Genomic DNA, 26,651 nt, shown 5'->3' on the forward strand with positions numbered 1-26,651 from the left:
GTTCAAAATACAGCTATGCAGAGGTGGATTTCTTTCATGCCTGGCTAGGACATGTTTAGGGATATTTTTAGCAGATAAAAAGTGTAATTCACTGAATATAAAAACAATAGAAAAGTCAATGGAAAATCTCTAGCAAGTTATTCACATGGCACTTAAATGACAGGTTCCATTCACGCACTCTCATGAAAAACACAGCTCTTCTCAGAAGCGCACAATATTATAACTGCAGAAAAGCAGTCACTGGCCTCTACAACGAAATTAATCAATATCCATTCAGGGATTTTCTGGTTTTTTTTGTTGTCGTTTCGACTGCACTAATGCAAGCCACTTTCTAAGGTGGAAGGACAGGTCAATATTTCCAACCCCACATTTTCACTTGTCTGAGAAAAATAGCAGGAAATTCACTGCAAATGCCAATTTCTTAATTCCTAATTACAAATACTGCATCCACAAACACACCAGCATTGATTAACATCATATCGACCAACTGCAACTATTAGTGGCATGACGGGCTACGCATACAGCCAATGAGTTTTCTTGTTCCTTTCTGCTCAGCACGGAGCTAAATTACATGAGGCCTGTTCATTAAGCATAAAGCCTATGAGGAAGTCATTAAGTAATGACTGGACTATGAGAGACCAATAAACAAGGCTTGTACAATAAGCCCCTGCAGAGTCAGACTTAACAGCCATTTATGTTGAGGACATCAGGGGACCGATAATCATTTTATAGCATCCATTCTTTCAGCTTAATCCATCACTAAATACACTGGTGGCTTGCAACACACATGAGAGGAGGAGAAAAGGGAAGTGTTCTTTCACACTCTATGAAGTATTAGTGATGCAATATTAGGAGTCAGGTTTTGCTGTAGAGTATATGGCATCTTACACAAAGGTGATGTTTGGTCTTCTAATCTGGCTTGGAAAGTAGTGATACCAATGTGTTTTTCCAGTCTTTATTGAAGGATTGTTAAGAAATTACATTCAATCTCAAATGGAATTGAAGTCGTATGTGCTTTTGTATGCCAAAGCCTGGTTTACAGCTGAATTACAGTGTATGAAAACAGGCTTCATATATGCTAGACTGATGTCTGCTGTATTCCATTAAAGGAGGATGCTTTTGCTAATGCATGATATTAGAAGTCACTTCCACCCTGCACTGTTCTCGCCCACTCCATCCTATAGAGAGGCTGAGAGTGCATAATTACAAAGAAGCAGTGGCATAAAATAAGCACTCCTGGATTGACAGACAGGAACGTGGGTGGATGGATGGATTGACAGAAAGAAGAATGGATGGATGTAAAAGTGAGACAGATAAACTGCGGATAGATGGACAAAAAGATTAATAAAAAGACAGACAGAACTACTAGATCACACAGTTCAGAGAGAGATACACAGAAGGAGCAATAGAACAATACAACTGACTGACGTAACAATAGATAAAACTACCTGAAATAATGAAAGACAGACAGGTGGAATGATAGAAAGTTAGTGGAACAGATACACTGCATCCAAAGGCCTAAGCAGCTGACTTGCTGCCCCGCTGTCTTATGAGGCAATGACTTATATATATATTTTTCAAAAAAGGAAGTGTTAAATATTATTTTCATACATAAACAAAATGCAGTGAATGAACAAAAGAGAAATCTAAATCAAATCAATATTTGGTGTGACCACCCTTTGCCTTCAAAACAGCAGCAATTCTTCTAGGTATACTTGCACACAGTTTTTGAAGGAACTCAGCTGGTAGGTTGCTCCAAACCTCTTGGAGAACTAACCACAGATCTTCTGTGGATGTAGGTTTTCACATCCTTCTGTCTCTTCATGTAATCCCAGACAGGGCTCCAGGGGGCCATGACATCACTTCCAGCACTTGTTCTTCTTTATGCTGAAGATAGTTCTTAAGGACTTTGGCTGTATGTTTGGGGTCATTGTCCTGCTGCAGAATAAATTTGGGGCCAATAATACGCCTCCCTGATGGTATTGCATGATGGATAAGTATCTGCCTGTATTTATCAGCATTGAGAACACCATTAATCCTGATCAAATCTCCAACTCCATTTGCAGAAATGCAGCCCTAGCCGTTCAAGGAACCTCCAACCATGCTTCACCGTTGCCTGCAGACACTCTCCAGCCCTTTGACGAACAAACTGCTTTCTGCTATAGCCAAATATTTTTTCTGCATCCCAGTTCCTATGTTTTCGTGCATACTTGAATCACTTGGCCTTGTTCCCATGTCAGGGTATGGCTTCTTGGCTGTAACTGTGCCATGAAGACCAGACTTCTCCGGACAATAGATGGGTGTGTGTGTGTGTGTATATATATATATATATATATATATACACACACACCCATGTATTGTCTGTTTTCTCACTATAAATTTGTAAAAGCGTAGTCAGAAATATTCGTTACACACAAACTGGCCAAGAAATGCATCTTTCAGATGCCATCTTTATTTTTTACCTCAACCGTCATGGAATGGAAAGCACAGGAATGTGGGATATCAAAAGCAGTGAAGGATACATCTATGCTGCCTTCAAAATTCAATCAGAAGAACGTACCTCCGGTGACAGGAAGTAAAGCAGAATTGAATTCGGACGTAACTTGATGCCTTTTGTGCCTTCAGAAGGCAGCATTTTAGAGCGTTTGGATGCAGCAGTAAAATAATTCAAGGAATGATAGACAGAAAGATAAATGATTTATAGATAGAATGATATATGCATATGGACAAACATGAATGCAACAAATACATATATGTCGTTTCCACCAATAAATAAAACTTTTAAAAATATTATTGCAACTTTTTATCTCACAGTTCAGACAGTTTTTTCTTAGACTTGTGTCATCAGGATACAAGATATCAGAATTTTGAGATATAAACGCAATTGCAAGTTATAGAGTCAGACCTGCGAAATACAAATCTCTGACAATTCTGCCTTTTTTTAACGTAATTGCAACTTTATATCTCGCAATTTTGACTTCATAACTTGCAACTGCGAGTTTACATTTCGCAATTCTAAAAAAAAATTGCAAGTTTGCATCATGCAATTCTGAGAATAAAAATGAGAATTATGACATGAAAGGTTGCAATAACCTTTTTTAAAATTTTTTTATTCAGTGGCGGAAACAGGCTTTCGTAGACACATACGTCAACTACCCATGTTAAGACAAACTGATAAACAGACAGAACGACAGACAGAAGTATTAAGCGATTGACTGATAGAGAAAGACAGAAACATATACAGATAAAGAAAGAACAATAGATGAAAGATTGAGTAAATAGACAGATACACGGATGGACAGACGGACAGATTGTAGGATAGATAGAGAGCTAGGTAGACAGATGGATGGATGGATAGATATACAGATGGATGTTGGACGGATGGATGGATTTACAGAGAAATTATGCTATGAACACAGAGGTGTGTGAAGTGATGTGAAGGAGGGCCATGTGTGTTATTCCCTCTACACAGTGCTTGGAGAGAAGGGAAGCTATTTTTAGGGAGAACAGGAACTTGATGTGGAGGAGTGGCACGGCCCGTCACACAGCTGTTTGACCCCATGCAATGTCTGCACTGTCTTCTGCTTTTTCCTCTTTGCTCTCACTCAACCGTATCTTTCAATTGTGGTCACACAACGACGACCAAACAGAGATAGCAACCCAGGAATCAAATAATCAATATGAATATCGATCGCAGAATATTTCAGTCACTATCAACCAGGGCCCCTCAAGTGTTAATAATTTATCTTTAAATTCAGCTTGCAAAATCAATTTCACTTTCTTCCTTTTGGGTTGACCTCATGTTAAGTTCACGCAGAAATAAGAATTCAGTCTTCGTTTACTCAACCCTCTTTCTAAATAAAATAAGATATTGTAAAGAGTGGTCCCCGTTGTCTTTCATAGTATTTTTCGAAACCATGTTTCCCTCAAAATATCGTCCTTCATGTTCAACAGAAGAAAGAATCTCGTAGTGGTTTGGAAGATGAGTAAAAGATGACATGGCCTTTCATTTTTGGGAGAACTATTGGATAAACATCCCAAACCACTTTGAATTTCTTTCTTTTGTAGAACATAACAGATATTTTGAAACACTGTATTGACTAAAAAATACAATCTTTGGTGCCTTCTCAATGCATATTTCTTGTGTCACATAATTACTGCTCGAAAAAGCGCTGGTGAAGCTACACTGTTTTGCTGTTGTCGTGCTACTGAAAAATGTAGTTACGTTAGTAGTATCGCAGCTTTTAATTAGTTACTCCCCTGTACATGGATAACTTAATTGAAGTTAATGAGCATTGTTAGGGAGTGTGTGTGCAGGGTTAAGCTGATTACCGCATAGGACATTGTTCTTCCTGTGCATGTCGTGTGCTTCCTGCTGTCCAGAGCAGCACTTCTGGGCTTAAAGATGAAATGCAGCAAATCATTAGTTCTACTTAAAAGCCAACACATCTTTTCCTACAAAGAGAACGAGTGGGAGCAAAAGAGCGAGGTTGTAGGAAAAAAAAAAACCCAGAGAGGAGGATAATTGAACAGCCTGATCCCTAGGTTATACCTAATCCTGTTTAATTAACTAAAAATCCTCCAGCGTTTCATCAAAGCCAGCCAGGAAAGGAGGAGGAATGACAAATCGTGTGGTATGTCATTCTAAAAGCTCCATCTACCCTCTCCTTTCCTCCGTGTTCTCCTTTGGTTTGGAGGGTGCACCTGCTGTGAGTATTTCTATTGTAGCTCGGAGCTCTTCACGCAGGCAGCCGTGTGGCTCAAAGTGCCTCTTAACCCCTCCGCTGCACCTTTCTTCCCAGCATGCAACACTCTGCCTGCCCATGTGACAATGAGAGCGGTATTCGGGGATCAGCAGACCTGGGCTCTGCAGCGCAGGGATTTCAATTTCAATGAGCAGCACTAAGGGTTCTTTATGGAGAAAAGATAATGTTTTAGTGTCTCACCTTCTCCGCTCTTAGAAAAAAATAACTATAGACTACAGAAATAGCTTTTGGCTGTTGAAACTATAACCACACACATACATATAAGAACAACAGGTCTGAAAATTGTAATGGGGGGCGTACAGATCACGCAATTCATCTGTGCTATTTTTAAACGTCTGGTCTAAATGCACAATGTGTTAGACCCGGGGTGTCAAGCTCTAAAACAGCAATTTATATGCCTGGGTGTACCAGTGGAAAACACACGACGCATGTTTTCTGAAGCTAACAAAATTCGAACCGTTTTTGCTCTCAATTTTTTTCAAAGGAGTTTAGTCATTTCAGTCACAAGTGCTCTTTATATTGCATATACATACGTAATCTAAAAAGTTACATTTATGAAAACATAAAAATGCTCACTGCACAACAACTTCATCTTAAACAAGTCATCAAATGAATATTATCACAAGGTTAGATTGAAAATAGAAACGACTACTTTAAAATACAAGCCTATTAATATAACATTAAAGGAACAATAGGGAAATTAAATTATTTATTACAACTACTATTTTATTGCCATCATTGCCTTAAGGGATGAAAACTTCAAAGTGAAAAATGTATTCTGTGCCATGCATATTTAAAAAAAAAAATTTCGCCACTACAGTAAGTATGACACAATTCTAGTTTAATATTTTAAAACGTAATTTTTTTTTCTGTGATGTTAAAGCTGTATTTTCAGCAACATTTCTCCAGTCTTCAGTATCAGTCAGTGTACACACACACACACACACACACACCCATACACAGTGAGTGCATAAAAACGTAAACTACTACTTACTAAACTACTACGGCAGTTGATATATAAAGGTGGTTAACTGCTGTGCAAACATTTCCTCTCTTGTGGAGTGCCACTGTTTTATTCTGAAGTTTTGACTAAGAGGGAGAGAGAAGGTTATGCTTACTCAGCACGTCTCCTACTTCAGGAGATGCGGTTGGGTTAATGTGGGTCATAACCAAGGGCAAGATCTACTTTAACATCAACGGCCCTCTTGCTCAAGAGAATGAGAAAACAACAAGAAGTGATATAGATTCATTTCAAGCACACAATACATTGCACCCTTCTGTGTTTTAAATCCTGTGTCTCTGAAGTTTGTAAAACATAAACTGGTCAAAACTTTACTCCAAAAGCTTACAATTTATGCACAATTATTAGTGAATGAGACGCGCTGAGAGTATCATCTGTAACATTTGTATACTATAAATCACATAATACATTTGCCATTACAATTATTAAAATAACCCTGTGCACTGTGTCATGTTTAATTCTGCTACACTCTGTCCAGTGGTTCTGAATGCTAGAATAAAAAAAAAAAACTCCAACCACTCCCTTTCATTAATTCCTCTTTCTAATCAGCAGTCAATCACACTTCCCCTTCTTTCCTGATTCATTCTCCAATGTTTTTTGTGAGAGGAGCTTGTGACCCTCCTCATATCCATCTCTCCCTCCATTCTCCTATTGTCTCATCCATCACACCCTCTTATTATGTTCCTGTTGGCCTTGAGGTTGAGAGGTAGGATAAAGGGGCCAAGAAAGCGAGAAAACCCGAGAGAAAGAGAGCAATGGCCATCCATAAAGATCCTTCTTTGGAAGATGATATGTAAATCGGTGTTGATAAAAACAAAAAAATAGGTTTCAAAAACACATTTTGGTTTGTTTTCAGTTTTTCAATGATAATTATCTTTCAAGATGTGTCAGACAAGAACTCTTCAAGTGATATTTGCAATATTTTCGAAACAGAGGAAGATCCTGCAGGACCTGAAATGTGTGTGTGTGTGTGTGTGTGTGTGTGTGTGTTAACATATGAAATAATAAAAGACGCCTGCTAGTAAATCAATGTGTAATAAACCTATTGGACAGAAAAAAAACATGCAAAAAAAAAAAAATGTATTCATAGTTTTGCCCTTAGAATTAACACCAAATGATGACCAAAATAACGCAGTCAGAATCAATTAAATATCTAATATTGGTTGACACTAAAAAGCCATATATATTGTGCCCCTACACTGTGTTAATATTTAATATCACTTTAGTTGCCAAGTTCATTTTGCATTGGTGATGCACCAGAAAACTTGTTTTAATTGAAACTGAATGTTTCTTCTTCAACAAAATCTGAAACTGAAAATGAGATTAATTTAACAATTCATTAATAAATCACATTTATTATTAGTATTAAAACATTTAAATTGCAGATCAGGCCGTTTTTATATGTACATGAGATAATACCTTTGCATTCCATTTGGTTGCTGAAATATAAACGATTAAAATGCCACTATTATGGATTTTTGAAAACGCCCTTTCATGCAGTGTGTAATACAGCTCTAAGCAAATAAAACATCCTGAAAATGAGAGTGATTTTGACTTTCTGTACATGTTAACCTGTTTTTGGGGACTCCAAAAATCTAAATATGAACCTTTCATAACCCATAATAGGGGTACTTTAATGATAAGTGAATAAGTGTAATAAACAATGCATTTTTTTCACGCATTAGCTAAAAACAGCATAGACTAAAATATCTTGGCTCATTAAAATGAAGATTAGAAATAAGAAAGTTAGAAGTATATTGTCAACCCAGCCCTCATGTCCACACTGCTGACTTGTTTAACTGTTATATGCCATCAGGGAAATGCTAATTAGGCTACTGGTAAAAAAAGAAAAAGACATTGCTATTTTAAATACATTTTTGCGAAGGCTATAGGAAACAAGAGATCTAAGAAGAAAGAAACAAAGTGTGTCGCTGCATCTCAGAGTGCAGCTCATTAGCTCCACTTACTACTTTGCTATTTACGTTTAAGTCTTTCCCCTTCTGTTCTCTAAAGCATAATTTATGCTGGTGGAGCTGTATTAAGAGCCGTCTACCCGAATCCTGCTACACAGCTGTTCCCAGCTCTCCTAGGAAACGTCCTGTCGCACAGAAACACTGACACGCAGCAGGACGGCCATCAGGGACAAGCTAACCATAGCCTTCACCTGACATGCAAGGGCTCTCTGTACAGTCAAAGAGTGTTTACATCATAACAGCACAGCTCTTGACATAAAGGTCTGAATCAGAAGAAAACACAGTAGAGAGAGATGTAGTGTTATAGAACACAAACACGGGCTAAGCATACATCTGCATTAAAGTTACAGACTTTAATGTAACTTGTTGTGAACTCAGAGATATCATGAAATGTGCTATAAGTACATAGATAGTAGTTTTTTGTATATTGTTCTATTATAAGTCACAAACTTATGACAAAGTATCACATAATGACAAAAGGGTTGTTTTTTGATTTACAGTAATGATCACCGATGATACATTTTTTTTCAATCAAAACATTACATTATAATACTTAATTCATTAAAATCATTTAAAATAATTTTCATCAAATATTTAATATTTTATCTTTAGTGTTAGGCTAACTGAGACTTCTCTTTTGTTGGTTTTGATTGCTTCTATTGTCTTCATTTGTAAGTCGCTTTGGATAAAAGCATCTGCTAAATGACTAAAATGTAAATATTACATTTTATATACACATCTATGTAATGTAAAAAAAAAAACATTTTTATTAAATTAACTTAAGCTAGAAGTTGTAACATGTAACTGACCATAATGCTGCTTAAAAGCTTGGCTTGGGTAACTGACCTCTGAAGCCAAATGGCAAAAGCATGAGACCATGAGCCGATATGATTGGCACGAGTTAATATCTGCTTCCAGAAAAAGCTGCAAGAAAATCCTTAATACTGCTTGTATGTGCCTTGGATCTGTAAACAGCTGTGGAGGAAGGTATAATATGGAGGAAAATTGAGAGGGATAAATATGCTCTGGTGTCTTGCCAGGATTCCTCAAAGCGCAATTCATCGCGAAAGTACATATAATAGAGAGATATTAGAAACAGGTGGCTAACTGCTGTGCAAATTCTTCCGTCCCTTGTGGAGCGATGCTTTAATTCTTTCAGATTTAGTAAGAACGAGAAAGGAGATTTTGCTCACTCAGCACACAGGCCCGTCTGAACCTATGCGGGAGGGTTAATGTGGGTCAGAATCAAGGGCTAGATCTACATTAACACCACTGGGCCTACTGCCCAATGTTGAAAGAGGAACGTGAAGAGGGACAAAATAAAGTGCTCTGCAGATGCATTTCAAGAGGACAGTGATATTAGTCAACTTTTAAAAGTAACACTGTTTTGCAGCTTACTAGAAATCGAATTATAATTTATCACTGGAAAGAGTTAGAGATAAAAAAATAAATCTTGGTTTAAATTTAAATGATAAAAATGCTGATTTTACATTGTAAAATATTAATGAATAAAAATAATAAAAGTATAAATACCCACCTAAATATATAACTATATATAAGAAATAATTTATATATATATAAGAATATATTACATATTTTTTGTGAAATATATACACATTTCATATTTAAATACAATGGCATTGTCAAGCATCACAACAATTAGTTTTATACAGATTTACTTTTTCCCCGTACATATATAGTTACAAATGTGTCCTGTTTTTTTCCCCAAACCAAAAATTACTCATGTACATTTTCACCACGATTAACTGAAGGCACCTACTAAAAAATCATTTAGTAATAATAGTTCAGATAACAAAAAATATTGCCATAATATTATATATACTTAAAATCCAGAACCACTACATGTCATAAAAACTCAATTTTAATCTTTACATATCTTGTCAATCACATTCAAACTACTACATTCTACATTTCAATCACATTATGTTTCAATCATTATACATTATTTCACCCATATTTTGACATTTTATTTTCACTAAAGTTATTTGCAGCATTAAAGAAGACAATTTACTAGCATTTATGTGTATAAAATCCCTTTTTGGCATGGACACCAAAGTGGGACATGACACACACTTCCCCAAGACACCCTAGTATCATTGCAGTGAATTTTACACATGTAGGTAACTCTCTAAAAAGGTAGCAGCTGGAATAATTTCCCTCCAAGCAACTTGAGGTTAAGTGTTTTGCTCAAGGGCAAAACTGTGAAAACTTATGGATCACTACTTGAGTGAATCGAACCGAGTGTGACTACACATTCTGAGCTTTATCCACTCCGCCACACCACCCTTGGTAAAAATGAATGTCATAAGATAGAAAAGAAAAGACAGTGAGTAAAAAAAAAAATCTGTGCGCAAAACTACAAAACCTCTTTAACCACCGCATGTGAAACATGTCAGATTGACTGGATCAGTCAGACCACTGTATTATCAGGCGTGAGCAGTCTGTATCTGTCAGTAACCCACAACGCTCATGAAGAACATATGAGCATGTCGTCTACTGATCCTGAGTGGCAGAACAATTATATCACCTATCAAATCCATGCTCTCTCATTATAGCGCCCTTCAATCATAAATCTCAACAACCCGCCACCCCCATCCTCCTCTAGGCTGAAAATTCCCCAGATGCTGTTATTTTCCCTGATGCAGGGCCTTTAAGGTCCAGCCAGCCTGTGGAGATGAGCGGTTCTGGCAGCTTCCACTGGCAGCGATCCACAGGGAAAAACTCATCAGCCTGTGTCCATGGTTTGGGATACAGTATTTTGCGACAACACCGATGTCTGAAGTCCTCCAGGATGGGATGAAGGATATCTACCCTCTGACACTGATCTGAAGGCTAGATATCATTTCCACGTACAGAACTCATTTTTCCGGACATTCGCTGAAACATAAATCTCAGATTGAAATCAATTATCTGGACCCGGTGCAGACTGAAGTCTCCTTGTACAGCGGCTTCTGCCGTTCCATCATAATCCAGAGGAGTTATAATAAAACATAGCGCCCCTTCATGACCCTGCACACATCTGTGCAGAATTAATATCTCCATATGCCTCTGACCGCCTTCCCTTTATCTATTTCCTCATACCAGAGGGGAAAATAGTACGTGTTTGGGGAATTAAATTATTTTCTTTTGAGTCCTTTTGATGGCACATCCTCGCTAAAGAGCGATTTTAATAATCTGACCGAAACATCTTAATTATCTCTCGAAATCTTAATCCTCAATGACCAAACAATGTGTCATTCCTCATATGTGTGTGCTTTCAAATCTGTGCTTTCAAATTTCTTTTCAGTAAGATAACAGACGTGATCCTTCTGGGAGGACAGCTTTAAGTAGTTTTAAACACTATTCTATAACAGAGTCCCAGAACGTCGAGAGATTAAAAAGGATATATTCCTCAAATCTGACTGAACATTCAACCCATCACAATTATATTCAAATGCATCAATACCTAACAGAAATTTAAAACAGAGGGAGAGGAAATTCTCATATACATATATAGATATAAACACTTTTTTTATGCACACACACATACACATTTGTTCTAGATTTTAACTTTTTTGTCGCTATACGTAAATACAACGTTATTTATTTTAGATCATAATTGTGTGTATCTTAATTAGACATGCATAATAATAATAATAATAATAATAATAATAATAAATGTTTTAATTACAGCTGAATTTGGGCTGAATGACAATATAATAAAAATAAATTGATAAATTAGCATTTTATTGTACAATTAAATATGAACAGATAAATTAGGTAGTTTTTACTTTACAGCGATCTTAACTTTTTAGTATTTCAGTATTTTGCTTTTAATATTGTATTGTATTACTTCATCCATAAGTATTTATTTTCCAGGCCACAAAACTGGGCAGACAGTGGGCATGGAAGTAAACAAGACACTTCAAATGCATATCAATACAAAAAGTATTTTTTTCTCCATAAGGATGGAGTGTTGTGGTATTTTAATGCTGCGTGTTGACAAACTGGGCAGTGAGCCGGTGCCCATGAGACCAATGACCCAACCTAGCATGAAAACAAACCATAGAAAGAGAGAGTCAATTAGCAGATGCATCTGGTGAACAGTGCCAGCTATAAAACCGTCGAGCAAATCAGAAACGATGTCCTCTGCCAATAAACTCCAGATCGATAGGCTGCGAGCTTATGATTAATCTGGATGCTGAATACATAAAGACAACTAGGGCAGATGACAGTGACAGAGGCTGGATGGCACAAAGCTGAAAGAGAAAACTACATGAAAGTAACCTTCGTAGGTCAATTACCGCCATCCCTCACACAAGGCGAAAATTGGCAAGTGTAGGCACTCTGGGTAAGAGTGGTTCACGTCCGTAGAGTCACATGCACATCGACTAAGGCTCAGTGTGAACTTCACTCAGAGAGTGATGGCCATTTAGTCATTTAATGGGTTTTTACCCAGCAGACGGTCTCAGCGGCAAAGCTCATACTGTTACTTTTGCTGCTATATTCAACAAACACTAAAGACCAGTCATTAGAGAGTCACATGACACTAAAAACCAGATGGAACAAACAAAACAAACCCACATGCTGACGATTCATGTTGTGCCTGCTAATTTCCTATGCTCTTGCCAGCGATCATGCACACACATCCAAGTATACTTGCGCAGAAATATCCAGGCCTGTGATGTAGGTTTGCCCACGGCGCTCTGTGTACGTCCTAACAAATGTCATTTGGATCAATAAAAATCATCTATAAAAACTATATACTGATATGGATGGGCCTGAGTTTATATGGCGTATGGATGTGTATGTAGTCATGCTTTTAAAGATGAGCAGGGCGTATGATGCAGGAAACTGAATTTTGTATTTAGCGCATGTAAAACACTAACCAATTGAAAAGAAAAATCAGGAGGAGGAGAGAGAAAAATGGGAAGATGATTTAATACATAACATTTTTAGTTTCAATCATCAATTGGCATCTGTGTGTGTGTGTGTGTGTGTGTAATGTTTATTTTTAATATTACATACATTTATTAACATTTATACACTAGAAAGGTTACAGTTATGATTATTTATATCATTATTTAATTACTTTTAACAACACAATAAAAGCATTTAATTAAATCCAGTTTCCTGCAAGAGTATCCACATCACACTCTTCCCTTTTCCTATCTGTGTGTCTGACATTAGTAGTGTACGTGTTGAGACAAGGTGGAGCTTCTTTAATTATTTACCAACAGGAGTCCATGACAGAGGTGTCAGCCAATAAGAGGTCAAAGCCGAGAGATCAGCCAATGGGAAAAGATCACGCATATCATCAATACTGCACTGCCTCATTAGAAACGTGGACACAGCAAAATTCATGCCTTCATCTATTCTCTTTCATAAGAGGCGGCGAGTCGTGCTGCGGATACAAGAGCTTGTGCAACAGATGGTCTGGGTCCAGACAGGACAATGGGACGCTGGGTATGGGACGCGGGGGGAGGGGTCAGGCTCAAATGTATTAAATGACATGCTTAGGTCTTCCTTTAAGGCTCAAACGAGGACAGAGGAGATGAAAGGCAAAAACAGGGAGGAGAGTCCTATTAATTAGCTACAAGCTTCCACTGCTCAAATTGCTAATTATATTGCAACCACAAAACACAGAGGGACAAGTCACTTGTGAGCAGAGGTTGGTTGTAAACACCGTGTAGTCTAGTTGTTATCCCTGCACGGTAAACAAGGTAAGAGTGATCCAGACAGTACACAAATACATATTATTTTATTTATTTAGCTTTTTTTTAATGCTTTGGATTAGAGCAGTACTGCGATAAAGGTCCAGTAACGTAAAGGAAGCAAGTCTATTATCAATTTTTCAATGTGTTCATCGTCTTTAAAATCCTGTTGTCAAGAACAACCGATTATTTCAATCTACATTATACAAGGATTGTGTAACAAGGCTAAAGCTCAAACTCATTTCCTGGTGTGGTTTGTGGAGGATTTCATGCCGTACGTTTTTCTCACTACATTAGTCTGAAAATAAATAAATATATAAAACCAGCCCGAGTTCTCTGCAGCATGAAAGAAAGACTGCCACGTCAAGTCTGGGCGTCGCTTTTTCCCTTCACAGAATAATTCAGAGCTTGTGCGCGCGCATGTGTGTGTGTGTGAGCGAGTAAATACGAATGACAGAGCTAGAAAACAAAAGACGTTCATTCATCAAAAATTGCTTTATATGTATAGTAATTTAAAATGCAAAAATGGCTTAAGAGCCATAAAAATGTCTAGGAAGTATTTTGTAAGTGAATGACTATAATTTTACGTCCAACATGCCAGACACACTGAATGTGAAAATATTTATTCAGCTTTTATCCTTCCTATTTAACGTCAAATCCAAATCTGATGACAAAAAAACCCCCAAAAACATACTGATAAACTACAACCTTGAATACGCTGCAAGTCACAAAGAATTTATTTGTGACCCTTCCCAGGATCCAAAACCAACAGGCATCTGATTTACCAGAGTCATTTCACAAACACAAAAGCGACAAATCTGGGATCAGTATATCAAAGATATCACATGCTGTGAGATGGTGGTCTTAAAATCACAGAAATGCGGGCCAATGATCTGCAGTCAGTCAGCCATATATCAACAGGTTCCCAACAGGGTGTAATGAGTGAGCATCAATCCTGCCCTGCCTCAAATTGATGAGGTCTGTCAGAGAAAGGCAGTGTATATTCTCCATTTTATGGTGAGGCTAAATCAAGATGAAGAATACAAGGGACAGTCAGTCACCTGCTCTAAACCCACGTAATGAACAAGAGATCATGCGAGCACGGACAAAAAAAATGTGTTCCGCCTAATCTGAGACAATTAGCCGAGAGGCTGAGAAATTATATGAATAACACTGATGTGCTGCTTTACGTTTCATTTAATGAAGAAAAGCCGGTGAATAAGAGAATGGAGAGATGGAGAAAGGCTCTCTTTCCCATTAACCCGCTTTAATTTGTTGGGAAATTGGTCATTGAAAAAAAATGTATTCCTATATGTACATCGGTGTATAGAAAATCTGCACAGCACAAGACAAAATGCAAGCAGTCTGCCGTTTTCAAATGACATCAAGAGCAGTCAGTTGAAAATACTTTTAAAAGTGTGTCAGAAAAATAAAGTTAAAATCTCTAGCATCATTTAATTGCAGATGACACTTGGTTTGATCTTTAGTATCTAATGCAATAAAATTCATTCAAAATTTGTAAATGGATAGGCTAGTTCACAAACTTCCCTCGTAGGGCCGAAAATAACAGATGTCAATAGCAACTAAATGGCTTTGTAACTGACATTCATCAAATATCTTTTATAGTGTTCCACAGAAGAAACTCAAAGATTTGGAAAGCAACCCTGAGAGATGCAGGGTTATTTCCTCTGATTTGTCACTTAGAACATTCAGCCAATCATAAGGAGAATCATGTTTTGAGCGTATCTCCGATAATCTTCAAACGTCACGATTTCTTTCATCCACTTCTTTGATCTGTGGCGATCTGAGGTAAAATGCACCCCAGAAAAGAAGCAGGGGACACGAATCACACAATCAAATTTCTATGTTCTGATTTAACCTACTGTAACGCTGCGTCTAAACTGGACGAGAGAACCTTTTCAACGGATCCAATGTGTGTTAAATGTGACCCTGGACCACAAAAGCATTGTAGCAATAGCTAAAAATACACTGTATGGGTGAAAATGATTGTTTTTTTCCATTCAGGCCGAAAATAATTAGGATATTAAGATGATGTCCCAGAACTATACACATAGCATTTAAAAAATATGGTTTCAATACAGTTTTATGCAACAATGTAATTGAATGCACTAAATCCACTATGCATTTTAAAAAAAAACAAAAAAACAAGATAGTCTCACAGTAAGCCACCCTCCATTTTTTGCATAACATTTAGTATCTCTCAACTTTCTGATTCTATCCTTGCACATACTGCTCTGCAGTTAATATCTCAATGCCCTGAACGAACTTGCTGCTCAGCTTCCATGAATGAATTGAAAATGCTCACTCAGCTCTGCACAAGTGGGCACGTACGGTTAGAGGCATTGGTCTAGTGATGAATCTTCCAGTCTGGCTCTAACTGAGATTGCAAAGCAGCATTTGACTGTTAGCTGATAAACAATTCTGTCTTAATCATCTCTCAGTGTCAAGACAAAGGCAAGAGGCAACCTCCTCTAAATTTGAGCCACGGGCACCCTGGCAGTCCCAGCAGTAAAATTCAATCAACTCGATTTAACAGGTGCTCTTATATTGGGTCACCCTTGAAACGGGAGATGAGGAAAGATCATTGATCATACGGGCCATCATAGCAGCCCTGTGAACAAACACTAAAGGCCATGTGGACAGTATAACCAATCACGGGAGGCCAAAGGGCATCGCACGCATTCAGTATAGCCTATAAAGATGATGCTGACAGGTCACCTACAGCATATACAATTCATCCTCATCACTGAGTCCCACAGAGAGAGATAGAGACGGCTGGTCAGACAACAAGAAAAGTTTAGAAGACACAGGCAGAGAAATAATGATGTCAGTTCAACTCAACCACCTGCAAGAGTGTGTCAAACATTGTGTACACAAACAAACCTCCTTACCAGACACAACATAAAGCGACATGTTTTTTTTCTAACCAGTCACTGGCATTGGACAGGATCTCTCAACTCATTCTGAAATCGCATTTGCTTAAAATGCTGCTCCGTTTAATTATGACTGACTGTGAATGTTCTGGATCTCACAATTCTTTTGTTTTTTGTATAGACAGGTTAAAACAGTAGCTGTATCCAAACATGTACACTTCCCTAATACATATTTTAAGTGCACTCCTATAATAGGTTCCACATTGGGTTTTTAGAGCCATGCAATACTACAACCATTTGAATCGATTACATTTTGTGAGATGTGTGTCAAAAGTTCCCCATGGAGCCACTGATGTCAATAAAGAATCTTTATTTTTAAAAGGCAGTGTGCGGGAAAAAAAACTAAACAAAACTGTAGGCTTATGTGAAAACAGTAGAATGTTTAAAAAGATCAGTATTAACTTCACAAGCAAAAAGCAGCTTTTAATGAAAACTTCACTATCTAATGATGCCACGGAATAGGATTTATGAATGCCATACCAACTGGTATGGCAGCTGGTAGGTCACACGATAATGACCACATGATAAATGTTGTATGTTTGGACTACATTCCTACTATAAAGAACCTTTTTATTGGTCGCAAAGCAATTACTTATTCAAAAGAAGCACCCACTGAAGAGAGTATGCAATTTCCGACACAGATACTGTTACTTTTACCGTGAGTAGAATTTTAGCTGCATGGCAATGTGTGAAGTTGTCACAACTTCTAGTAAAAAAAAAAAGGTGTATTATTTTATCTGAAAAAACTACAATAATCCAAGAAACACAAAGAAAAAGCAAAACGGATAACGTTCAGGGTTCCTTTACACATCACAAAGGTCAACAGAACCCAGAGGAAATCCTCACTGTAACTAAAATAGATGTTCTTCCTTCTGCTAGAAAAATGAGAGATAACTCTGCCTGTGAGCATATGAAGGCGCCAATCAAAAGTACACTGTGCTAAAATTATCTGCACCTAGCAAAACCACCGTCTGTCTCTCTCCGTTCTGGCTGCTCAGGCAGTTCTTGTGTCTTTACCTAGGCTATGTCTGCATTACATGAGAACAAGAGCATCAAGACAAGCGGAAGGTCATGTTCAGCCTGGGGGAGAGGATCGTCCATTTACTCATGCAGATCAATATGATTAACTGGGAGGAAGCAGCCTCCCCCCTCTGCTAGCTTCTGTTTAAAGAAGGCAGCATGGCAGAAATTTATACCCTGCTGCTCAATTGTGCCAGTTATCCCCCAGCGAAGGAGGGAAACAATGATACAGAAAGGTGGCAAACTGTTCTTGTTAATTTTCTCTTGGCACAGAACTCTACGGAGATTCCCAAACACAGGGATATGAGAGTCAAACCAGCCGTATCAGTGGAATGGAGCTTCTAGCTATGTGCCAGTACTTTGAAATATGCTCGGAATGTGCCTTATCTACACTTTCAGATGCTTTCATGTTTTGTAATGTTGTAAAAAAATATGATCACTGTAAAATTATAAAATTAAGGCCTTATTTGAGGTTTCCCAGATTGAAACACTGGTGGAAGTCTTCGGAGAAAGTCTAACCACTTTTTGAAGATGCCTCAAAGTGCACTACGTAACTTCAATATGCTTTTTAAGTGCATCAAAGCTTGTTGCTTATTTTTTGGCAATGTTTAGATTTCTAGTAGAAACTAATGGGTACTTCAGAAAATTGCCCTTTTACAAATGACGCCTAGAGTTTCTCCTGAGAGGTCCATCGGGGTCTATGCTGTGGCATGTGAAGAATGATGGTCTTATAATACAACTGACAAACCATACTATTCTTGGAAAAGAAAAAAGACTTGAATAGAATGCAATCTAGAACAAACAGCAGGTTTCAGAACCACGGACAGCGCCCCCAATCTCAGTAACAATACATGTGTGGCCCAGAAACGAGCAACACCTTCATATAAATTATGATTACAGTAATAGTGAGTATGTGAAGCATTATGAAATGCTCTTCTTTTAAAATGACAACAGCAAAATTAAATGCCTAATATCTAAAAGCATTAACGTCACGGCAAATATTAATAATACAAAATTGATATGCCACATGCAGTCGTGCAACTAAAGCTAATCTGCACACACCGATCAATAGCATCAATATTTGTGCAGGCCTTTCTGGCGAACACATCTCAATAAAAGCGAGCATTTATCCCTCCGGTCCTTCAAGGGACACTCTCAGCTGCTTGTCTTGCATTAATAATCAATCAAGAAAGAAGTAGTGCAGCCTGTTCCCTGTGGTCAAATGACTGGCCAGAATCAGGTGATCTAAACATGGCTACAAAATCTGTAGGCGCAATCTGCGGGTGAAGTAATATTTAGTTTTGCAAAGAAGGAAAGATTCAAGAACAGCATGCGTGAATAAGTCAGTCAAGGAAGAATACATTGTTTGCGTATTTAAGCAATATTATTTACACTTATGTAACCATAAAAATATTTATAGTTATTATATTAAAGAAAAAAAAAACTTACCTTAACTGCCTCTGCGTGCGTGACCCGGTCGAACACTTTATCATTAACTTTCATTATCTGATCTCCAATTCTCAAGCCCTCCTTCTCAGCCAGTGATCCCGGTTCTACCAGTGACACATAGATCCCAACTCCATGCTCGGATCCTCCGCGGATGCTAAATCCCAAACCCTCGTTGCTCTTGTGACGCTTGAGGGTCACCTGTCGGATCTCTCCTGGGGGCTCCGGTAAGAAATTTCTCCCCAGCAATGGAATAAGAGTCGCTGTCCCATCGCTGCTGGTGCTGATAGTGTCAGGAGAACCGCGCAGAGCGGCTTGAGACGCGGAAGGAGGCGAGAAGTGAGCCCCGTGTGCTGGACTCGAATTAGCAGCCTCGTGGGAACCGTCTGGGTCACCATTGCGCGCAAGAACGTCGGATTTCAAATAGAGCCCTTCAGATGTGTACTGATCGAACAGAAGCTGGTCCGAGCGCGGGATGACCAGCCGCAGCATGGGCAGGAGCTGACGCTTGCTCGGGACGTTCAGTATGACTTTAAGCGTCTGGACCAGATCGTACACGTTGCGTTTGGAGTGGTACACGTTGAGGCAGTGGATGAACTGCTCTCTCTCGAGGTCGCTGAGCAGCAGGTTGAGCGCGTTGTGAAGCTTCTTCACGTTGGCGGAAAGGGTACGCGCGCTAGACGCCACGGAGTTGCCCGAGGAAGAGTTGAGCGACAGGCGCTCCAGGTCCGTGCTCATCCTCGCGCCCTTTGCCTGGATCACAGAGCCACGCGGAAGCGGAGGGGTCCGGCGAGCATTGCAGTAGCACCGGAACCGAGTCTACAGGAGTCTGCGGAGCGGCGCATGGCACTGCGATGCCTTCATGTTCACAGTCATAATTAATAATACACCGAACGGGTCACAGAGGACCTACAAAACCAAAAACATACATCTAATTAGGAAAGTATCCTAAAGCAAAAGATAAATAGGCTAAATAAAAAGTTTGAATTTGAAATAAACACTTCAAGCACGCTGTAAAAAAAAGTTTAGTTATAAATGTTATAATTTAAACAAAGCAATGTTATGTTAGGTAACACTACGTTTTAAAAAAAAATCAAGAATTCCACGAATAAACCAGGATATGTTTATGTTGTTTATTTTTTTCATTATTCACTTTACTTACATCAACATCCAATGTTACCAGATATATTATTATTAATATATATATCGAAGGTTTATTGAGAAAAAGATGTAATTGCGCAAGATAGGTTTGAATATGAACAGTATATAATTTAATGGCATATGCATTTAATACTACAGTCATCGGAATCCCACTCCATAATCAGCGTTTTAAATGTATAAAAATAAGACTTTAGCTAAAAAAAAAATATCTACAATTGTGATAGCCATAACTTTAGAAAGAACCTAAAAAGCGTAAATAAAAAGCCCTATATTAGACAGGAAAGTGCACCTTCCAAATAACACCGACAGAAAGCAGCGCGCTCCGGTGCGTCTTGCGCTCGCGAAAAAGGGTCAAGTGGCCAGTGCGTCTTCTCCAATATCTCTGTCGTCAACAGTGAATCCCTTACGAAGGAGTTCAGGATCTTTGCCCAGAAATCCAAAGCTTTACAACCACCATAATCACATGAATGCGTTCTCGTTGATTAATTTCAAAAGTAGAGCACCGGGTTCAGCGTTCAGTTCTAATCCATTTGTCCCGTATTTGGAGGATATGGCACTCAAACTGAAACACAAAGTTGTTATCCTTTGGCACGCTCAAATCAGAAAGTTGAAACGCGCGTGAGTCCCTTGGAAAGTGCGCCAGGTGTATTCCACAGACAAAAAAAATCTAACAGGTTGGAAAGTTATTCGTAAGTGCGCGAAGAAACTAAGTAAAACGGCACGGAGATCGACCGTCTTCGTCGTCTAGCCTTCAGCTGTCGGAGCAAGGGGATCGACTGAACTGGCTCGCTCCAACGCGTCCCTGCACAGGAAATGACGCAGCTTATGTAGCTCGCGTAAGTTGCTTAGTAACCAACAACACATGAGTGCGCCCAGGACTTACAAATGCCCATCTGCTTATTTTAAGAACTGTTATTTAGAGTCACTGATATACTTTTAGCCACTGTTTTTTTTTTCTTTTTTTTAATTTAATTAGTTTTTATTGTTGTATTTGTTGTATTTTCTATTTGAATTTACTTATAATTTGATTAAAAATTTTTTTATTACACTTTGTTTTTAGTCTTTTTGTTTTCTGTTCAATTAAAAAGAAAAGTTGTGCATATCACTGTGTGTGTGTGTGTGTGTGTGTGTGTGTGTGTGTGTGTGTGTGTGAAGTCAGTTGCAAAAACAGATAGCTCTGTTTTTAACAATGTTTCAGTGTGCAATCCAGTTAATCTTAACCAGACTGTAGTTGAGTTATTTTAATTAGGTTAGAATAACTAAAAATACAGCCAACTAACAATATCTGCTTTTGCAAGTAAACCCTTCAAATGTATTCATACACATTTACACACGTATGTGGGTGTGTGGGTCTGTGTGTGTGTTTATCAGTAGTTATAACTACTACTACTACTACTACTACAGTAGTTTTAACCTACTGCTAGTGTAAGAATCAACTGTAGGCAAACTATCATGAAACACAAAAAATTTACTAAATAGCATTGCTCTTGCAACTTCATTAGAAATACACAAATTCTTCTGGTGTTGCAATTCAAAGAGAAACAATTACATTTCCGGCTAAAATAGAAACACATAACCTACTAGTAAATCAAGAAACCAAGTTAATATTTTAAAGTGAATGTCCCTCAAGGGTTTAAGATGTATCCTTCAATCATGTTTTACCTCTCTATAAACATTTACAGCTCTGACCACATTAGCCTGGTTCACATCACGGGAGAACATGACGGAGAGCCTTTAAATCAAAATCCTTTACAGCATTTCAGGACTGATCCCATAAAGCAGAACACTGAAATCCTGCCACAAATCTGAGTCAGCATTCACACATCCAAAGCCAAATGGGTTTCCGGACGACGCGGGCGCAGGTGTCAATGGAGACGGGTGCGTCAAGAGACGACAGAATCTCAACCCAGCTGAGCTTTGACCGCACGATTCCCACGGAAAGGCAATAATCAGACGTTCGTGGTCCACCTGTATCAGATAATGAGGCGTCTAGTCATTTTCTCAGAGCTTAGCGGCACACACGGGTCAGGAGGGAGGGACGGAGAGACAGTGAGTGATTGATGGGCGTAATTAATGCAGTTACTGAGTATAAGCGACAAGGTGGCAAGGTAAACACGATTATTCTGCCGTGCCTCCAATCTGGACATAGACAGAGTAACAATGAGCTGAATTCCAGCTTGGTAGGCACCGGAAGAAAGATCTAATTAACTCTCCCTATCCCCACGCCTGCATCAGCACCGCTAATGACTTTGGCTATCTATTTGATTTTCAATTTATAGTGCAGACCGCAGCACCTTATTGCACATGCCAAAGCTGAAAAATGTCTTGAGGAATAAAGCGCCGCACGATAACGCTACACAGTCAGTTTGACGCGGGAACTAATAAGGGGCATGTGCACACAAGAAAACGCACAGGTGACGCTTTGAATTTGTTTATATACACAGTCGAACCAGAGAGTTTTATCTTCGCACCGGCTGACTGTATTAATCTCTGTTTTGAGAAAAAGCTGCTAAGTACGTTATGTAATAGGCTTAGGAAAGAGTGACTCAGAGCAACCTGGAGGTATCGCTGGAGAGCGTGAATGGATTCGGCCTTTCAACAGCTCTGACACAGACACTATTCAAGACCCCAGAGAGTCTGAGTTTGTGTGTTCATACCTCATAAACAACTGCATCCTTCGGGAAGCTCCCGATCAAGTGGATAAAGGGAATTACGATAGTCACAACCTAATTCAGCCTTAAAGAAATAGTCTGACTCCAGTCCGTCAACACCTGGTGAAGCACAAAGCTGCCTGTCAGTAGGAATTCCATCAAGGTGTTTTAACTACAATTTCTGGCCAAAATATGAGCCTATAATGCATAATAGTGAAAGCAGCGCTATGTATAGAGGATTCGTATTTTAGGGTCGGTTTGAAGTTTAACCTTTTTATTATTCATGTGGTGTTTTTATCAGCTGTGTGGACTCTCAGGCTGACGGCACCCATTCACTGCGGTGGACCCATTGGTGAGCAATTGCTGTAATGCTACACTTAATAAATCCTTTAATTTATTAGCTACTTACACAAAACTAATGTTACACAGTTGATTACCCTTCAATAGGCCCATAGGTACTGTTGCATCAGCCCCTGCTGGTTGATGTTGGAACTACACACTCTACACACAAAGTGTCAAATTTAAAAAAAAGGCTTAAATGGCAGGTCTAAAAAAATCCCAATGATTTTGAGATAAGTGGGCTGTAAATATGCATCTGTAAGACTGAAGGATATGAGGTTTCTCAATATGGATCTCATTTGTCTGCCGGTCACTGACTTGTTCAAGCGGCTCAGGTAATGCCATTGAATTACAAGGGCAATTTACCTCCACAGCCAGATCTTGGTGGGGTCGTGAAGGAACGTGAAAGTCCCTGCTTTTATTGCTAATGTAAATTATTCCCCATTCCTTGGCCTTACACAGAGATGGATGGGTTCAATAAACTGATCTATTTCTTTGGAATTGGCACTGTCTCTTATTTTCAACCGTAATATATTTGTCCTCCAGGCAGTGTAGGAGGAACAAGGTACTTTTTGACATACAGTTTTAAAAGTCAATATCCTAATATACAGCATTACTTCGTATAGAGTACAGTACATTGAATCTGAGAGGCATAGCTGTCTAGTGCAAATTGTATATATTGCAGCGTATAGACAAATATACAATAAATACTAGTTTTAGTCAGTAAAGTATTAATATCTAAACATTCTTACAACAGTTCAGTTCTACTGAAAAGTAAGCTTTGATTTAACGTTTAAGCTATTTAGGCAATTAAGTTTATGCAATAAATAAATACATAAAGTTTGGGTCCCAGTTTATATTAAGTGGCTTGACTACTATGCACTTACATAAAAAAAAAAAAATAAGTACAATGTAGAAGACAAGATTTAGGCAGTATGTCCTGCCATAAGCAGCAGCTTTATTATTTTGAACTGTACTCAGTGTGCTCTGGAAGCTGCAATATTTCATTTTAGCATTATACTCTAACTGTTTATTTTTATTACCCGTTATATTTATTGTTCATTATTTACTGTAGCATCGGGGAGACCTGCCACAGTTCTCAGATGCTAGTGCCATTCTCTGTGTTATATGCTGCACCCTATTATGTTATATTTCATTGTCATTCTCACACACAATGTCCTCATTCATCCATTTTCCTGCCACAGCCTGACATGAAGCTACTGAAAAATGCTCAGTCCATAAAACACAGAGGCTGTGTGCTGTTGACCTGGAAAGGAAAAAAAAAACAAAGAAAAAACAGCATTACTCCCGTATAATATTATGAACGCTCCTCTATATTTTCAACAACTGCAAGAACAAAAAGCTTTTCATTTCAAGCCATCTTGAGGTAAATCCTCGCAGCGAAGCGATTTCACATTATGGCTTGTAAATAATATGCCGGGAAGTTTCTTAATTTGTATCGATCTAACAGTTTGTGGTAACAAAAACCATTAAAGGTGTAATGACAAGAATTGATTGCTTGTGCTGTGTCTTCACTTTTGTTCAGAAAAAGTGTAATGAGCTCTCTTTAATGGCTTTAAACCACCACCATACTGTTGGACGTAAACATGATCACTTTGTAATACAAATGATCAGCGTCACGAAAATGGCGGTGCTCCAACATCGTGTCCTCAGAGGAGGGTTATGTGGGGACTCTCCATGTCTAATTCTCAGCAGAGAAAGCAATTTGCAGCGAAAACAGCCAAATGGCCGAGGATGACTTTTCCAACCTTCTTAACAGTTATCCACTGACCACTTTCCTCTCGAACACCCTTGACCTTTATTGGTTTGCCTCATTCTGACTCTCTATACAATTTCTATCCTTATTAAAGTGAGTGGCATGTCTAAGGCTTTTAAACATCAAGTTACGGTAGGGGAGAAAATCTCAACCGGCTCCCAAAAAGAAAGTTTAGTCAACATTTTCATTAACTTGTAACTTGTAACTTGTAATGACGATTAGTTTTTAATTCTTAATTATGCAAACATTAAGTGAACATTTCATTGCATGGAATTTCACAAATGCTGTGAAATGTTACAACAAAAATTTTAAATGAAAGCCCAATTAAAATGTTTTAGAAATAATGTTACTTAAAGAATGTATAAATAACATTTTGCTATATAATAATAATAATAATAATAATAATAACTTAATATCTTTGAATGAATATTAACATTACTGGAAGAACATTTGAAGGGTCCATTCGTAATAAATAAACGAAAATGAAATCAATTAAATGAAAAAAACTCACATAAACTCACAAAAAAACTACTTTACAGTTTGTTTAAACAGTGAGGATTTTTTTCCTTTCTTCTCAGCATTACTGCTGTTAGATTATTATTGATTTGTCAATATTACTAATGCACAACCTTTTGGATGTTTTATCATGTCCTTAGGACATTGACCGTGTTTACATTAATTTGACATAATAAAAGCGAGTCAGTTCTCAAAATCTATTCAGAATCGTTGAAGAGACTATTGCCGTTTCTCCCAATCCTGAAAAACTCACAAAAATGGCCGAAAACAATAGAAACGTATGAAACTGGAATCTGTCTGTATTGTTAAAACTCAATTAATCCACAGAGCTCTCTATCTTTTTTTACACTTTGTGAGTACAGGTTAAGAGGTAGCACATACTCAGCCATTTCCCCGTCTCTGTTTCCCAGCATGTATCATATGGAAATGGCAGCGAGGGCTAGAACCTTTAAGTTCTTCAGTATGGGCTCCATTAGCGTGGGTTGGACTCATATACATATGATAAGAGCCATTATTTACAGCGTTATTTACGGCTGCAGGGCTTCTGTCTGCACATAGAAAGCTCACCATCCCAGCCATGCCTCTCAGACAAATAGCTTTTGGCTACTCGACCTCTCCCTTTAGGATTTTAAGTGACCTTTGCTTTGCTCCCTTTTAAAAAGCAGTCATTGAAATAGCAAACAGACAAGATGCTTAATTTGGAACTTGCCTCGTGGCATAAAATTAATAGGGACAAGGAAACGACTTGTTGGAATGCACTCACAGCACTTATTAAGGCTTTTGTTATGCACACGGCAACAATTAATGAGCCCCATGTGAAAATTAGCTCACTTCGTAATCAAGAGAGTGTGCTCTTGAAGCTCCATATGCACCTTTAGCAAGGGAATACTCAGTCTGCAGAGGTATGAGTCAAAGGCCCCTGAAAAATAACGGAATGTGTGTGAAGATGGAACCCGTGGGAATTATCAGAGGTGTGTAATAATATTTTTTGCATCATAAAAATGTGCTTTGAACATATTCTCATGATTGTTAAACTCTACTTAAGGGGGTATAAAACTCTGTGCACCAGGTAAAGCCTGGTTTTAACCCTGGATTAATCTGGGTATTCGCTTGGAGAAGGGGGCGTAGTGGTGAACACTACGGCAAATTATCTTTCGCAGTGCTAACCTTCACAAGTTTTATTTTCTATTTGTCCAATCAAAAGCCTGTTTGATATGGAGGCCCAATCAATCAATCAATAAATCAATCAATCAGTCAATAATATAAGCAAATGAATACATTAAACTTTTTTTTTAATTACTTGTCAAATTATT

The 26,651-nt window shown here is 38.3% G+C and overlaps 1 protein-coding gene across 2 annotated transcripts in view; it reads right to left on the bottom strand.

Annotated features, from left to right (window-relative positions):
* whrna (whirlin a) overlaps positions 1 to 20,936 on the bottom strand; it is a 77,973-nt gene extending 57,037 nt beyond the window's left edge. The window contains exons 1-2 of one of the 2 annotated variants that reach the window (XM_043222166.1): positions 20,345 to 20,936; positions 18,898 to 19,803 (exon numbers count right to left, since the gene is read on the bottom strand). In XM_043222166.1, coding sequence (XP_043078101.1) covers positions 18,898 to 19,632 — 735 coding nt within the window. In that variant the 5' untranslated portion in view covers positions 19,633 to 19,803; positions 20,345 to 20,936. The remainder of the gene's footprint in view (positions 1 to 18,897; positions 19,804 to 20,344) is intronic. The other variant, XM_043222165.1, reaches the window with a different exon arrangement.
* Between the last annotated feature and the right edge of the window lie 5,715 nt (positions 20,937 to 26,651).

Source organism: Puntigrus tetrazona, chromosome 21, assembly GCF_018831695.1.
Source record: "Puntigrus tetrazona isolate hp1 chromosome 21, ASM1883169v1, whole genome shotgun sequence".
NCBI classification, from domain to species: domain Eukaryota; kingdom Metazoa; phylum Chordata; class Actinopteri; order Cypriniformes; family Cyprinidae; genus Puntigrus; species Puntigrus tetrazona.